Source organism: Leptidea sinapis, chromosome 37 (genome assembly GCF_905404315.1).
Source record: "Leptidea sinapis chromosome 37, ilLepSina1.1, whole genome shotgun sequence".
NCBI lineage: Eukaryota > Metazoa > Arthropoda > Insecta > Lepidoptera > Pieridae > Leptidea > Leptidea sinapis.
This window is the reverse complement of record NC_066301.1, coordinates 5,662,531-5,679,997: the sequence shown is the minus strand read 5'-3', so window position 1 is coordinate 5,679,997 and position 17,467 is coordinate 5,662,531. Positions and strand designations below refer to the sequence as shown.

Below are 17,467 nucleotides of genomic sequence, written 5' to 3'. Positions count from 1 at the left end.
AGTTTCTTGTATGTTCTTCTCACGAGCTCTACTTTTTCCAAACATATGGTAGAGTCAAAAGCGCTTGAGTTAAGCCTAATTGAATAAAGTTTATTTGACTTTGATATATATATATATATGTATGGATATATACATATTTATTTATTTATAATCGCTTATAAAATGCTCACAGAATACCTTTATTTATTTATGGTGTATGTGGATGATGCAGCTACTGTACTCAATAACTTTTGTATTAATTTACATTTACTGTTTTGACTTACTCGTGTAAGACATTGACTAGATGACGTTTGAGTGTGTCTGTTGCATCATTTTACATTTTACATATTATACTAGCTGCCCCGACAGACGTTGTTCTGTAGATAGTAAAAAAACAACTGTTTTATATTTCAAAACATCAAAAATTATTTCGTAAATATGCTCCCTGTTTTTAGAATGAAATTGTTTCATAGCGGAACTGTCAACCGTGCGTCACTATATTCTCTCATAGAAAATATGTCCATACAAAACAAATATTGAAAATAAAAATATTTATGGGTCCCAAATCGAAATAAAAACTACCCTATCTCTCAAGTTGGACCAAACTGCACTCCATGAAGTAATCACCATTAAAATCCGTGCATTAGTTTAGGAGTCCATTGAGGACAAACATTGTGACACGAGATTTATATATATTAAGAAGATTGTAATTTGAAATGATTTGTAAATGGATGTACTTAAATGTAAATCTTGATATAAAAGAGTGGCAATGAGTTTCTTGCTACTTCTTATCATTAGCTCAACCCTTTACGAAGTAGCGGTAGATTCAATAAGATTTTTTTTTGACATTCATAAGTGGCATTTCCGTGACCTACGTGAATAAACTGATTTTGATTTGATTTGATAGGATACGCAGTTAGGAAGATGGTGGCAAAACATTATTCTATTATATTGTATTACTGGTATTAAGTAACGAGTAAGCAAGTAAGTGCCACTACGCAACAATTATTTCACAGAGAAATTCAAATATTTTTATTCGAAATAGGATGTGACATCACTTATTGTAAGTCAAAAAGTACCACCGATTCCAAAAGATTGCCTCAGACCTGAGAAGAATGGGCGCAACAAACTCAGCGAGCCTTTATTTTCCATCGAAAAATATGTTAACAAAGTAATATTGTACAATTAAAATTATTATTTAATAGCCTGAGGGCGGTCGCTCCATTCGCAATAAATCTGGTTGCTTTTGACAATACCACTCATAAAATTATGAGAAAACTAAGTGCTGTATTTAGAAATATTGTATTATTTCTTTGAAAAACGAATAATTTTTTGCGCACATTTTAGTTAAGTAGTTGTGATTTTCTCATTCTTCTGACTGTCTTATCATCATCAGATTACCTACTTAATAATTAATATAGTTATACACTTAGATTAAGGATTGGTCTCCGCTGCGCTCCAACTAGATACCGTACTATCTAAGAACAATAGCTTTTTTGTTACGGTAACCATTACATAGCATCTAGACACTCAATGGCATCTTTCGAATTTGAAACAAACGGTTCATGTTACTTCATATTGAAATTAATTATACTTATAAAAAGATACAAAATACTTAGTACTGATTATTTTTACAAAGTTTAGTAAAACGCAACCCGGCGTTTTAGTTTCAATTATAAGTAAAGTTTAACAGAACATGTGGCACGAGAACGTCGCACATTGTTCGAGACTGGCTCGAGTAAGCCCACTTGGGCGTAGTATTAGTTGCCGCACTTTGCGACTACGCCTGCGGTATCTAGTTGGAGCACAGCGTAGACCTATACTTAATCTAAGGTTATACACAATCTTCTATTAGGTTACTTGAAGCCGATAGAAAGAAATAACACGATTAATGAAAGAACTCGTTAATATATTATCTACTAACCTACATACTACTGACCAGTGATTACAAAACGAAAAAAAAGCTATGTTATTGAACAAAATCATTGTTTGCTTCGGATTTCTTTTTTTGCTATGAGAATAAGGGACGAGACGAGCAGGACGTTCAGCTGATGGTAATTGATACGCCCTGCCCATTACAATGCAGTGCCGCTCAGGATTCTTGAAAAACCCAAAAACTCTGAGCGGCACTACAATTGCGCTCTTCACCTTGAGAGATAACATGTTAAGTCTCATTTGCCCTGTAATTTCACTAGCTACGGTGCCCTTTAGGCCGAAACACAGTAATGTTTACACATTACTGCATCACGGCAGAAATAGGTGCTGTTTTGGTACCCATAATCTAGCCGGCATCCTGTGCAAAGGAGCCTCCCACTGGTAGTATTATTATATAGACTGGTAGCATTATGAGGTAACTAAGTGGTGCATTTAGAATTGTTGACTGTTGAAAACTGGTAAATAACCTTACTGCAAACTCTTGGACTTGCAAACAACTCGGAAGTGATTTTTCTGATTTCGAATTTATACGTCTAGATAGACTGTCACAGTAAAAATCGTCATGTAAAAATGTCTAGTAAACACGTCGAAAAAAATTGCGGTGAACTGTTAGCCTCTATTTTCAGCAAACGCACGCACATTGAAACAAAGTGACTGAAGTATCGCCAGTGTAAGACGCAGCTGTCATGCAGACTAACGTAATAAACCTGGCCTATTGTCATGCGTTGCCTGAGAGCAAGTGGCTCTTTCTAGACGTATAAATAATGGAAGGTATGTACTTGTAGAATTATACATAGAGTAGAATCGTAGCAAAGTAAAAACATTAAATTAATTATTATGATTTCAAGAATAATTGCTGTGTGTTCTAAAAAAAATAATGCAAAAAAGTATTTATAGAAATTTTGTCTGATTGTCTGTGTGTATATCCGGGCATAACACGAACTACTGAATAGATTAATTTATGATTTTACATGAATTTTCCTGCTTTACAGCGTACACCTAGACGACATCGCGGGCAGTTAGTATTATTTATATGCTTGAAGCCAATCTAATTCAATTTATTATGGTTACGACGGAACTGAACTCATTTCCATTAAATAATACTTATAATTTCCTCGTAATATAATTATGGTAAAGGCCATACAAAATAAAGCCAAAATAATATTAATAATATGATTAAATTATAGTATTTTCTTTAATTAATTACTCGTAAATAAAACACTTTTAAAAGATTAATACGCGTGTAATTGTACCTTTGTTTTTACATTAGGTTTCTGCGTGAGTTACATTTTTATTATTATTTTAGTTTCAAGAACTTTACAGGCCTCGTTTCAAGGGGACTTGAATAAAAATGTAACTTTTACGAAAAAATCTATTGTAAAAACACAGTTACAATTACACGCGTTTAAATCCTTTAAAAGTGTTTTAATTAACTGATTAATGGCCGTTTTCAATAACGTATCTCTAGTTACGGATACATTGCTGTCACCGTTTAATGACAAGATTTCATCTATACATAGTTATGTCCAATATAGTTATAGTCCAATGCTTTCTGTCGATAGGTTATTGAAATGTAAGTAAGTGTAAAAGGATAGATTTCCTAGAGGGACTACCTCTAGTAAGTTAAACTAAGGATAGGTTATTGAAAATGACCGTTAATAAGTATGTCTATCATCAAAAATACTTATACAAATATAACGAAGCAAAGAAACAAACAATCTCTTCAGATTTAAACTATTGCAATACAATTATAATATATTTTTCCTAAAATGTATTACACGTTTTTATTGAATATCTAAGTACTTCTTTACAAGTTCAATCTAATATATTTTTTATTTATTTGAGTGCATATTGGGTAAGTCTGAGAATCGGACAACATCTATTTTTCATCCCCCTAAATGTTAAGGGGGGTCCACACGATTTTAATATTATTCTAATCCATCCACAGACACGCAATAGAGTTGCTATATGGCAATCGAATATAATGTTTATTGTAGTACCATAAATTTTATGTACGATATATTTGGTAGGTCGGAGAATCGGTCGTTATTTATTTTTATACCCTAAAAATATTAATTATTGAATTTTTTTATTACTTTATATGGCAATACAACGTTTGCTGGGCCAGCTAGTATCTTCTAAAATAATGAAAGTAGCAATTTTGACAAAAGTTTTTATTTATAATATGTACGCATAATTGAAATTACTATTTACTATTTGAGTATTTCTTTTATCACTCCCTTAAATTCAAACACTCAATACCGTCTGATTTCATTGGTCATAACGCGAACAGTCAAAATTATTCACATAGTCGTCCCACTGTCTTCCAAATTTAGCAATTGCGAGGTCTTTTTCTTTAACACCAAGAGCACTGTACTTCAAAGAATTCAATGCAAGTTGTTTCAGTAGTCTTAAATCTGCGAGACGGCTTGCAACACCAACGAACGCCACATAAAAATCATCAGTTAAGGGATCAGCTTCCCAGATTCCAGGGTCATCGCTGGACAGCACTACTGGCAACCCCTGAGCTATAAATAAACTCAGAGGATGGTTACGGACATCGTGAACTAAGGCTAACACTGAGTTTGATATCACATTGACTTCCAATCCTATATCATTTTCGAGAATCTCTTTCACAATCGAAGGGTGTTTTGGTAAAGCATACGCGTGGCCAATTCTTTTAGCTCCCAACAAAACAGCATCAATCAAATTCTCATCAGTCAATGTCCCATACCAATTAGTTTCACCAGCATGGAAGAAATAATTTAAGTCCTTAGCAGCTTCACGTAGTTGTGGTAAAAACTCGACTAACGGATTCCCTAAATCTTCTTGTCCAACTAAGTCAAATCCAGCAAAATATTCCGGCATATCGGCTTTAATCCTATACGCTAACTGTAAATATTCGCCCAATTTAACTCGTTCCACGTTTCGAGCGGGCGCGTATATTATTTTAGCTCCTATAAAATCTGGATTCGCCTTCATAAACCTTTTGATAGCTTTTTGATATGTTTTTGCTGTTATTAACTGGTCGTAAACAGTGCCGTCCAATTCATATAAGTTGATCAACACGCTTCTCACTTCAACATACATGACATTGTCTTTTCGAAATTTTTCTAAAGCATCGTAGAAGTATTGTTCCCAAACAGGTCTATACGTCATCATGGGGGCGACTCTTTTGAAATATCCCATGAATGCGTCCCAAACTTCTTTAATACTTGGATAGATTACATCGGGATTATTAACACAAATTGAAAAATGACTGCGTAACTCAGCATCGAATTTCGTAACGTTTCTCGAATTATTTCTGGCTTCACTCATTAATTGCCAGGTTGTATGGCATTTTGCTTCTGGAGTTTTATTTGCAAACAGTAATTTTATATCCCTTTTTTCAAAACACACGTAGAGATTCTCCATATATGTGATATTAAGAAGATAATCAGGACTCAGAATGCCCATATCATGGATATGAAGAGCTCCGCCTTTGGGCATGTCACGGATAATCTTATACGCTTTCGATTTCGGTATTATGTTTCTATAACTGAAGAAGTGTCGCGAGAAATTATAATACTGCGGATTGCTAAAACCATAGTCAACTTCTTGAAATTTGTGTTGCATCAGGCAGTTATTTACGTTTGATTCTTTATCTGTAAGTTCAATTTGACCTCCAATTGACATGAGCGATTCATCTCGCATTATCTTCGCTCGCTTCGCCTGGTAATCAAACGCGAGAACGGCATGTAAACATAATAACGTTATTAATAGTAACCTCATTGTTAAGGTCGGAACACTACTCCACGGCACTGTTCAATTGATACTGTTCAGAGTTACTAGGGTATTGTACTCACCAATTGACTCATTCAGCGTTATCGGACTTTGTTGAATAAGTTTGTTCTTTTTTCTAAATAAACTGAGCTCGTATTCAACAGAATTCAAACTACTTAATTAATGTTCATTTTAGTTTAAGCATCATTGTGATAACATTTTCACTAATTGGACAGTTTTTTTAATCCCCACTCGAGAAGAGTAAAATAAACCACTTTCCTCGTTAGTTAAACGTTTAAAAAATCTTTTTAATACTTTCAAAGAGCATTCTATGTGGCGAAAGCTAATTTACTGCAGCGCACGAAACGACTAAATTTAACCAACTTTAAGTGGCTACGTAATGAAAAATAAAAAACCTCTTTTATGAGTTGAAACGATCTAGCATTATGCGATTTCTATAGCAGTTTTAAACGATAAAATTTACTAAAACTCTGGCTGGTGTAAATTACAGCTCGCGGCGACTAAAAGGGGTTTCGGTTTCAAAGCCATGATATAAAGAAAGTAAAAAAATATTCTGAAAGGAAATAAAGGCTGTCTCATCCGCCATGATGATTTTGTGCAACGAAAGGGGTTGGGGAAGCTTTAAGTGCCACTTTTAACAGTAGTACCGCCCTACCATACGTATTTGTCGGGCTAAAAAAAGTAAAAATAATGGCTGCGACATACTGCAATTAGTATGTACGGATTCAAACCTGTCACCTTTCACTTTAATCTTCAAATTACTCATTCAAGTTATGGATGACGCCCCTTCGTTTTAAACAATGTGAGTACCAACATCTGTTCTTAAGAGAAAGGTTTGTTGACATACAAAATTTGAATTTGGCAATTGATGGTCATTTTTATTTTATTCAGCTACTTAAAGATGTAGTTATTGGTTACAAAATAAGTTTTGGCAATCTCCTCCACCATAATGGAAAAAGCATATTTATAGAGATATATTTTATTCTGAACAGATTTTTAACGTAACCTTCTAGTCGCCTGATTTACTTAAAAATTGGTACACGAATGAATGACCCCTGTCAGTACAGTGTCAAATATTTAATTTTTTATATTACTAGCTGACCCGGCAAACGTTGTTTTGCCAAACAAATTATTTTTAGTGTTCGATTGTTTTTTCTCCCAAGTACACGAAAGTACCACGAAAGTCTTTTCATTGTTCGGTTTACTATATAGCTGTAGGTTAATTATATATATAATATATGGCACTTAGTATTTGTAAGAATGTATGGATGTATGTTTGTGACTCTTTCAGAAACTTTTATTCTGGTGTATAAGCTATATTGCAAAATTTCATTAAAACGGGTTTGAGGGACTTGTGTAGCACAATAGGGTGCAAAATAACGGGATACGAATAAATTACGAATCTTATACTGAAAAGTTATTGTCAAATATTAAAAATCCACTTCTCATTAAAACTCAAATATTCCAAAGTGGTGGAAAATACATTTATTTAAGGTCATTTTGACGTGATTGGATAAATGATTTTTCTTTCTTTCTTTTACTTTATTCTGCGCAATGGTTAAGTCATTTTTATTTTATAATAAGCCTATATATAAGTATATACATAAGCCTATAATAAGTAAAAATAATAACATCTCATAATAAATAAAATATTGCTTTTTATGAATTTGTCAATAATATCTCATAGCATCAAGAATTATTTCGTGAGGACCTATTGTGATAATGAAATTATTTGACAGCAGAACTGTCAAACCGTGAGTAGATCAATTCTCTCATAGAAAATTTATTATTTCTGTACAAAACAAATATTTGAAATAAAAATAATTATGGGTCCCAAATCGAAATAAAAACTATCCAATCTCTCAAGTTGGACTAAACTGCACTCCATGAAGTAATCCCCATTAAAATTCGTTGATTAGTTTAGGAGTTCACTGGAAACAAACATCAGGACACTGGATTTATATAATATATTAAGATAAGATTAACGTAGAAAACTTTTAAAGTAAAGTATTTCATTAGTGTGTTCGATACGATATCTAAATCGATAATAAAGGCATTTAGTGAGGATTGCAATATGTATACTTAGATACATTCTTATGCGAGACGAGCAGGACGTTCAGGTTATGGTAATTGATACGCCTTGCCCATTACAATGCAGTGCCGCTCAGGATTCTTGAAAAACCCAAACAATTTGTGCGGCACTACAAATGCGCTCGTCACCTTGAGGCATAAGATGTTAAGTCTCATTTGCCCAGTAATTTCTCTAGCTATAGCGCCATTCAGACCGAAACACAATGTTTAGACATTACTGCTTCACGGCAGAAATAGGCGCCGTTGCGGTACCCATAATCTAACCGGCATCGTGTGGGGTGGGAGACGAGGGCTGGTCCATTTATAATTATATAACAGGTATACATATATATATTTACAACCTTTTTGGCGACATGCACGTCGTACATTACCACATATATTTTACAGTGTGTGTGGACTGGTGCATCTACTCAATAACTCTTGTGTTTTTAATTTGTGTATTTTTGTTGCATCACTTTACATATAACATTGTGATTCAAATAATTTGTAAAACGATCAACGTTTCTTACCACTTCTTCTCAACAAACTTCTCAATCTTTTCTGAAGTAGTGATAATTGATAAAAAATTATCACTCTGACTTTAAAGGAGGATGGCGAGAATGCATGTATTTTGGGACTTACTGAAAGAAATGGCGTATATCATGGAAACTTATTAATAATTGTAGAACGTAACAAAACTAAGAAAAAAGCAAATCGTAAGTAAGTCTAGAAATTGGGAGAAAGAAGATATACCTAAAAGTTAAATATAACCTAAAATTATTAATCAAAATATATTGTTCAATCAATAATTAATACCTAATTACTGTCTGCTAAAAGATGATATAATATACATATATGTGGAAGGTTGGCCAGCAGCTAATAATAGAGGATTCACAATTCATTCTGTTTTCTAGTAGGTATCTAATCTTTTAAAGATACTTACCTACTGATTTTAGTATCAAAAAACGATAATAATCTTATTGAATCTTATTTTGAATATAAAAATACTGATTTGAGTATGTATTGATAGTTTGATGGTGTCGGAACATCCATATAAAAGAATGACAAGGAATGTCATGTCAAGAAAGTGTAGATGTCAATTGCGCGAAACGTTCCGTTAGTGCAAGATGTCTTCTTTTTTAATAAATTATAATATTTATTTCTTTTGACTCCCATATTTTAGCGCCTCGATAATTTTTGTATAAAGATCGTATAAACTTAAGTTTCTAGTTAATATAAACTTGTACTTGTACGATGCCTCCTTAATTTTTCATTTGGTGGTTCATATTTAATGGTTCATTTTCGCCATCCTCCTTTTCTAAAATTTTAACGTATTGGTGGGTAAAATCATAGAGCAAGTAGGTAAAATGGAGATTGCAACGATTGACGCCGAAATCGGTCGTATCATTTGGTATTAGGTACGTTATCTTGACCGTAAGTATATCAGTTGTAATAAGATAACATTAAATTTACGTGTTGAAGTTCATTTTTATTTTCATTGACGTGTATTATTTAAGTTGACGGTAGTTCTAATTATGTTCACTGGTCGCACCTTGGTCTAACAACCTTGCACTCAATATATTTTGCTTAAAAGACGTTTGATTCAAGCTGTTCATGTTAAATACAATGTGGTCCTATATAGTTGTCAGTATTTGTGTAACTCAAGTGTTAACTGATAAAAGTTTCAGTAAACTTATAAGTGAGAGAGAAACTCTCCTCAAAAATGAGTTAAAAATGATGCTTGGCAGTGATTTAGTGTTGAGTGATAGTGAACAGCAAGCTAATGATGTGATTATGAAATTAAAGAGAAGAGAATTGGACTATGGGTTTCGTAATCCGCAGTATTTTAATTTCTCCAAACATTTCTTTGAATATAAAGATGATATAAAAAGATCTGAATTATTTCAAATAGTTAAAGCGATGCCTAAAGGTGCAGTACTTCATGCCCATGATACAGCTATACTAAACCAAGATTATGTCGTAAGTCTTACTTATTGGCAAGATTTGTATGTCTGCTTCCTAGAAGACAATATTTTGTTTTTGTTTTCAAAAGAAAAACCCAATGAAAAGTGTCCAACGCAATGGCAATTAATGAAAGATGCCAGATATTCGTCGGGGAACGTTGAAAAGTTCGATGCACATTTAAAACAATATTTCACACTTGTAATAGATGATCCGGTGCAAGATTATGACAATATAAATGCAGTATGGAGTAAATTTCAGCACTATTTCATAGCTACATCTCCGTTGTTCTGTTATAAACCGATTTGGGAGCAATATTTTTATGATGCTCTAAAAGCATTTAGGAATGACAATGTGATGTTCGTTGAAATAAGAAGTGTATTGCCCCAGCTGTATGACATAGACGGCAATGTCTATGACGAGTTGGTTACAGCGCAGTCATACAAAAAAGTTTTGGATAAGTTTCTAACAGACTATCCCGATTTCTTTGGCGCGAAACTTATTTATGCTCCCCTAAGATCTGTGGATGTAAAAACAGTCGAAAAATATATAAACATAGCTAGAGTATTAAAAAAGAAATTACCTGATTTTTTCGCAGGATTTGATTTAGTTGGCCAAGAAGATTTGGGGAATCCAACAAGTGAGTTTTTAATGCAACTTAATGATGTGTCTCATGAGTTTAATTATTTCTTCCACGCCGGTGAAACCAATTGGTATGGTAGCAGTTCTGATGAAAATTTAGTAGATGCTATAGTCCTGAATGCAAAGCGTATTGGTCACGCATTTGCTTTAGTGAAACATCCTCTTCTATTAGAAGAAGTGAAGAAGAGAAATATAGCTTTAGAAGTAAATGTTATTTCTAACGTTGTATTGAAGCTTGTTGAAGACGTGAGGAATCATCCGTTGGCTACGTTCTTGGCACAAGGCTTGCCTGTAGTTATATCAAGTGATGACCCAGGATTATGGGATGCAGAACCCTTAACACATGATTTTTATGTCACATTCGTGGGTGTAGCAAGCCGACATGCGGATTTGAGACTTCTAAAAAAATTAGCTTTAAATTCATTGTATTATAGTACATATAAAAATAAAGATAAATTAGTCCATGAATTTGATATTCGATGGGCTAAATTCGTGCATAACGTTATAAGGGATTATGCGTGAATAGGAGATAGTAATATTATCGTAGCGTCATTATATTATTGAGCTGGTTTGCGTTTTATCATTGATTAGATAAAGATACTATACACTATAATAGATTAGTCTACTGTTGCTAAGCAATATTTATAAATAATATGAAATAATTACTATATGGTTTTCCTTATTTAACCCATTTTCTCTTCGTAGAAACGTGAAAGCATGAAACTCATTGGCACTATTTTAAATCAACATTTATTTACCTACAGCTAAATCTATATACAGTCGTGGACAACTAATTAGGGACATTCAAGATAGTGAAGAGAAATAACCGGTTATGTACATATAAATATAAAACCCTATTGATTTTTCAGTAACTATTATTTGCATAGTTTGCTCCAACTATTATGCAATAAATGGCTGTAAATAAAAGATAAAATGAATAGAAAAAAGTGTTTAATATACAAGGTTAAACATGTATTCAATTTAAGGTATAATTCTGTAGCTAGACATTTAATTAAGGAAAGTAAAGTAAAATGAAAAATAGAGTTAAACAAAACTAGTAATCTCCAGTATTTTAATTTCTTAAACAGCTTCATTTTATTACGTGTAAAATTCAGTACCCAGTAGCAGCAAAACCTTTGTTAGTTATTATCGCTAGACACCGATGTGGCATAGACATTATCAGTTTCTGACATATTTCGACAGGAATGTTTGCCCATGCCTCACAAAAAGCTTCATTAAGTTCATCTAAAAATATGGTATGATAAGTGGCAACTTTATGCGGATGACCTTAAAATTTTTAGTCGAATTAAAACAGTTAGTGACAGTATTGATCTACAATTGGATCTTGATACTCTACTCGATTGGTGTAGTGCTAATAGTATGAGTTTGAGTATAAAAAATGCTCCATTATATCTTTCACTCGTATTAAAAACCCAATTTTGTTTGACTATAAAATTGATAATATACCACTTGAGCGGAAGTTTGTTTTACGGGATCTAGGTATTGCTTTTGACTCGAAAGTAACTTTTAAATATCACTATGAAGAAATAGCCAAGAAATGTAATAAGCTATCTGGCTTCATATGCAGAGCTACTAAAGAATTCAAGTCACCAAATAGTTTACTGTTACTCTATAAGTCGCTAATCCTGAGCCAAATCGAGTACGCCTCCCTTGTCTGGTCACCTCAATATAATACATATACTGATATGCTTGAGTCTATTCAAAGACGTCTTCTTCGCGTATTGACGATTAGGTTTGGTCTAAAAAGGGAGCTGACTACATATGAGGAAAGGCTATCTCACTTCAAGTTACTGAGCCTCGAGAGTCGTCGCAAATTGCATGGCCTAACGACTTTATACAAAATACTGGATGGCACAATTTCTACTTCCCTCTTGTCGAATATTCATCTAAGAGTCAATACTCGTCGTCGTCGATACAATGCACTACTACTCGAAATCAGTGAAGTACCTGACATCCACAGTTCATCTGTTTGTAAATGGAAATCTAGTTTATATAAATTCCTTAATTAGTTTAAATTCTTAAAAAAGCATCTTAATATAACTACCATAATTATTCACTTCTATTTGTCCAAATATATATTCTCTCTATGTTTTTCTTCTATAATACTACATTACCTAAAGTTAGTTTTAAAATCGCTATTACTGTTGTATTTGCATAGTTATTGATTTATGCTAAATATGCTGAGTACACACCCTTGTGGAGTTGCAGCCTATCTTGTAAATAATAACAGTACTAATAAAAATAAAATAAAATAAACTTTTTTTTTGATTTCGTGCCAAGGGTGCTCGATTGGGTTGAGGTCCGGGCTATTTGCTGGCCAATCTATCAATGATACCGACTGACTGTTATGAAACGATTTGACTGAACGGGTGGTATGTTTCCGGTCGTTATCATGCTGAAACGTCCATATAATAGGGAGATGTTCCTCAGCGTAGGGAAGCATAGTTTCCTCTAATATTGCCTTGTATTGATGTTGGTCTAAATTACCCTGAACTTTCCTCACAGGTCCCACTCACGTCCAGAAAATGAACCTCACATTTTAATGTTTCCACCGCCATGTTTCACCTGCTTTTTTGTGAATCTTGGATTCATTTCCGCTTTTACAGGACATCGTACGTATTTCCTTCCATTTGAAGACATAAAATTAACCTTGGCTTCGTCAGAGAATAATACATGTTGCCATTGGGCGCAGGTCCAATGTAATTATTTACGTGCAAAAGTCAAACGTGCATTTCTATGTTCTTTCTTCAACAACGGTACTTTGCGAGCAACTCATTCGAACAACCCTGCTTCTATCAGACGTCGTCTAACGGTCCTCGTTGTAACAGCGGCTCTTTCGACCCTAAAGACTTCGTGTTTTATTAAAACAGAGCCTAAAAATGGATCTTTCTTAGCTAACCTGGTTATCTTTGTATCATATTGTAACAAATCTGCAAGAATGCAGATTTGTTATTCTCGATCCTTTTTATCTGGGCACATTTAAAGCTGTGTTGTTGCGCCGTAAATGTTGCACTGCATTGCACACCATAGTTTTTAAAATATTCTGCTATCCCTCGGTATGACCAACCACGCTCGACAAACTTCATGATATGTATGATATATATAGATAAGCACGATGATTTTTCGTAGTGTTGTATCGCAACTTTTATTTTTGCCCATTTTTCTTCAAAATAGTTCTCAAAACTTAAAATTAATAATCTTGATTGCCGCCAAAACTACCACGAAACGATAGGAGAAGAAATAAAAAAATATTGAGATTCAGATTTTGAAAATAGAACGGAATATCTCAGTGTCCCTAATTAAATGACCAGCCAGCATATTTTGAACAAATAGCACTGTGATAATCGATCAGCTATACTGTAAAGAGTTTTAATGTTTAGGACGTTGTTATTGTTTGTATAATCGGGCACATAAATGACTAATTATACTTAAATGTAAGGGATGTGAAATTTTGTTTAGACTCGCTGGAAAATAAAAAATAAATTCACAATTTGTTTTAACTACAGAGTGTCCCTAATTAGTTGACCACGACTGTATATGTGTAAAGTGATGCAACAAAAATATCTAAAAGTCATGGCTTACACGAGTAGATAAGTTAAAATTGAATGTTAATTAATAAAAATAAAAGAAAGAGTTATTGGAGAACTGTAGGTGCAAATATCCACACGCACCTTCACGCACACTTCGCTTGTTATGTTAACAATTACAAAGATATATATAGATAAGCAATAACAATGACGGTAAAATATTGAATATTTTATTAGAAAGAGCGCAAAAAAGAATGCTGGGAGAGTTTCTTGCGCCGCTTCTTCTCTCTCAGAGCGCCATTTGTTTCCGAAGCAGTGGTAGAAGTGACATCAAAATGAAATCTGAAGGAATTTAGTTTTAGACAAAAAAATGCCTCGTATGGCTTTTATATAAGGTCACAAGATGAACAGAGTCCCCGACAGGACTATCCAGCCACCTTAAGGCGAAGAGTAAGTAGAAAACACGCAAACATGGTGTTTTTAGACAAGTTTTGTGGTGAAAGTATAGCATTTTGAGCTATGAACACGACTTATTCCTGTTACACATACCCTTAAGTCTTATTTGTAGGTTGCTAATGCTTGCTGTTGGTTATAGTTAACACTGCCGAGCCTTTTTGAACTACCACTTTTCTTACAAGTTAAACAAATTTTTTGGCATGGCGTGACGCATTTTTTTGGTACTTCTCTCAGAAAAGTTATTCTTATAGCTTGTACTTTTTTGTGTAGGTTAATTTATTCAGATTAGTTGTGAATAACGAGGATTGTAAGCATATAAACTGTTTACCACGCAAGAATTTTCAAAATATTGGCTTTGTTACATAGATGGCGGGCCGGCAGCCGTGAACTCATATCGCTCAAGGTCGCTGGCATTTAGTGTCGCCTTAAACGCAGGTTCACCGGAATTACACATGGACCAGGCATCACCATCTTCGACCATAATATGTTAGGGAAGGGAACTACTCGTCCTAACACGCTCCTACAAACAATGAAAAGCGTAACAAGGGGTTAAAGAATGAAATTGCCGTTTTATTGTAATAGGTACTTCGAATTGACATAGAACCTTCATGGTTTGAGATTTTTGAGTGAAACTTTTTCCACATGGTTTATAGTTCTGTTTTTAAAATATGTATGTGCAATATTCGATTATCGACTTTCAGTTCCTTTTTAATTTTTTCCAGGTTTATAGGCACGCCATGGGTACCGCCAATATACAAATACTTCCAGATTAAATCTATTTAATATTACGGCCATTTAAGGTATTTAAGGTACTTCTGATTGTAAATTGTTACTTACTCCTTGCTAAGCGACTGAAAGCTATTTTTTACCATGAGCAAAGACACACAGATCAACAGAATATGGTATGGCATACTTCGTGTGCGAGTACAACTTACACTTGGCTAGTTTCTTGGATGAAGTTCTTTTACGCGGCTTACAGTATATTATATTAGTCTATGTGAAAATGTGACGTAACGAAAATGTGTAATGCACCTACACTTTTTTTTGATAAAATGGGATATTAATGGCGGTTCCCAATATTCAGTCTATCTCTTACTTCAAATAAAAATCGTAACTATCGTTGACTCTTCTGTCCCAATAAACTTATCAACGGTAACTCAACTTATCTGTACACGCTTTCTGTCAATGGGACGACGTATAGCCTACCAGCGATAGAAGTTTGTATGGAAATTTCAATTTACGCGTCCCAATATAAGGCGATAAGAATGACTTATCGGGTATATTGGGAGAGCTTCAGATTATTGACAGCTAATAACTGACAGTAGAAGGTAGTAATTTATCTCTATCTGTAGATACGAGTAGTATATTGGGAATGGCCGTTAGTCGTCATGCCATTGCACTTGAACTAAAAGTAAACCATGTAATTATTATTAGATAAATGTTTTATTTTTATTGTGTACCTTAAATGAAAATATTGGACGAGACGAGCATTTCCTTCAGCTGATGGTAATTGATACGTCCTGCCCAAAAATTCTGAGTGGCCCAACAATTGCGCTCGTCACCTTGCGACATAAGATGTTAAGTCTCATTTGCCCAGTAATTTCACTAGCTACGGCGCAATTCAGACCAATACACGGTGATGTTTATACATTACTGCTTCACGGCAAAAATAGGCGCCATAGTGGTACCCATAATCTAGCCGGTAACCTGTGCAAAGGTGTCTCCCCCTGGTAATTGTTCCAGCAAAGTAAAGGCACAGTAATATAGACTTGCTGGGATCAATTTTATGGATTTTTTTTATTTTTTATGTTACTTTTATTAGTTGTATTAATTTTGTTATTTAAAATTAATATTTTATAAAAAAAATTGTAAGAAAATTTACAAATTATTTATGTTAAAAAACTCCGATAGAAATAAAGCATAAAATATCCAGATTACCTGCAAAAGCGTCTTTTATGGAGGGGGCTAAATGCTTATTCTTTATGTCACGAAAATTTTTATACATAAATCATATTTGCCATATCAAACTAAATTTAGAGTTAAAGAAAACGTGTGAGGAACTTAGTGAACGTATCAGCACATCTTTTTTTGGTAACATCTGGTCTATTTTTCCTATTAAGTCTTGAGTAAGTAACGTTACCAATTATAAAAGCAATTAGTGAAGACGCCGCCCTGTCACCGTTCATTTACCTCTCGACGTGTGAACACATTTGATCTTGTACCGCCTCATTGCACTCTGGAGTCAAGCAAGAAGTTTTAATACGACCATGTGTGTCAAAGAACTTGTCGAAAGCGATGATACATTTAGATGTTTATATACGCTATATTTATAAAATCGCAAAACAACCGAAACCGTTTGTTACGAAACGTCCATCATTTGAGTTTAGCCACAGTTTATGCAAATAGACCACCAGAATCCTCACAGGTCGCTGTAGATGGAGATTGCTCGAATCCGAAGTCCGTGAACGCTGGAGTTCTCTAACGGCCATTCCTAATATTCAGTCTATCTCCAGTTGTGGCCTACTTGGGATTAAAAATCGTAACTATCGTTGACTTTTCTGTCCCAATAAAGTTATCGATGGCAACTCATCTGTACACGCTGTCTGTCAATGGGACGACGTATAGCTTACCAGGGAATGAAGTTTGTATGGAAATTGTAACAGTGAACTGGCGATAAGAATGACTTATCTACCCGATATTTAGACAGCTTCAGATTATTGACAGCTAATTACTGAGAGTAGAAGGTAGTATACAGTATAGGTAGGAGCTATCTCCCACGCTGTTTCTAATGCATATCAATGATAGGTTGCATGCCTTTAGCATGCATTGTTATTCGGATGTCAGAACTGTAGATGCGTTTTACGGTCATGTAGTTCTGTCGTCCACCAGTGCTACATTAAATTTCTTTGTTTCCTCGATTCCTTTCTGCAGAAGCCCGCGGAATGGGATAGTAATAAACCTTTTTCAATCTTACATCCAGAAGACTGAAGCTTGCGTTTTTTTAAATCTTGAACGATTGCCAATTCCATTGTCGTCTAGAAGTCAAAGTCATTTGGCGTCGAAGTAACTGGGTGTTAGGTCTCAATAGAGCG

At 34.2% G+C, this 17,467-nt stretch overlaps 2 protein-coding genes across 2 annotated transcripts; one reads left to right on the top strand and one right to left on the bottom strand.

Annotated features, from left to right (window-relative positions):
* Positions 1-2,246: 2,246 nt before the first annotated feature.
* LOC126975750 (adenosine deaminase 2-like) lies at positions 2,247-5,717 on the bottom strand. The gene has a single exon (XM_050823777.1). It carries the CDS (start codon positions 5,683-5,685, stop codon positions 4,186-4,188), a length of 1,500 nt encoding a protein of 499 aa, XP_050679734.1. The 5' UTR covers positions 5,686-5,717; the 3' UTR covers positions 2,247-4,185.
* A 3,673-nt stretch (positions 5,718-9,390) lies between these two features.
* On the top strand, positions 9,391-11,036 carry LOC126975773 (adenosine deaminase 2-like). The gene has a single exon (XM_050823808.1). The coding sequence runs from the start codon at positions 9,394-9,396 to the stop codon at positions 10,891-10,893; it is 1,500 nt and encodes a 499-aa protein (XP_050679765.1). The 5' UTR covers positions 9,391-9,393; the 3' UTR covers positions 10,894-11,036.
* The last annotated feature ends 6,431 nt before the right edge of the window (positions 11,037-17,467 follow it).

Excerpts from the sequence above, each read along its gene's own strand:
- LOC126975750 (XM_050823777.1), bottom strand. The coding sequence starts at position 5,685 with ATGAGGTTACTATTAATAACGTTATTATGTTTACATGCCGTTCTCGCG.
- LOC126975773 (XM_050823808.1), top strand. The coding sequence starts at position 9,394 with ATGTGGTCCTATATAGTTGTCAGTATTTGTGTAACTCAAGTGTTAACT.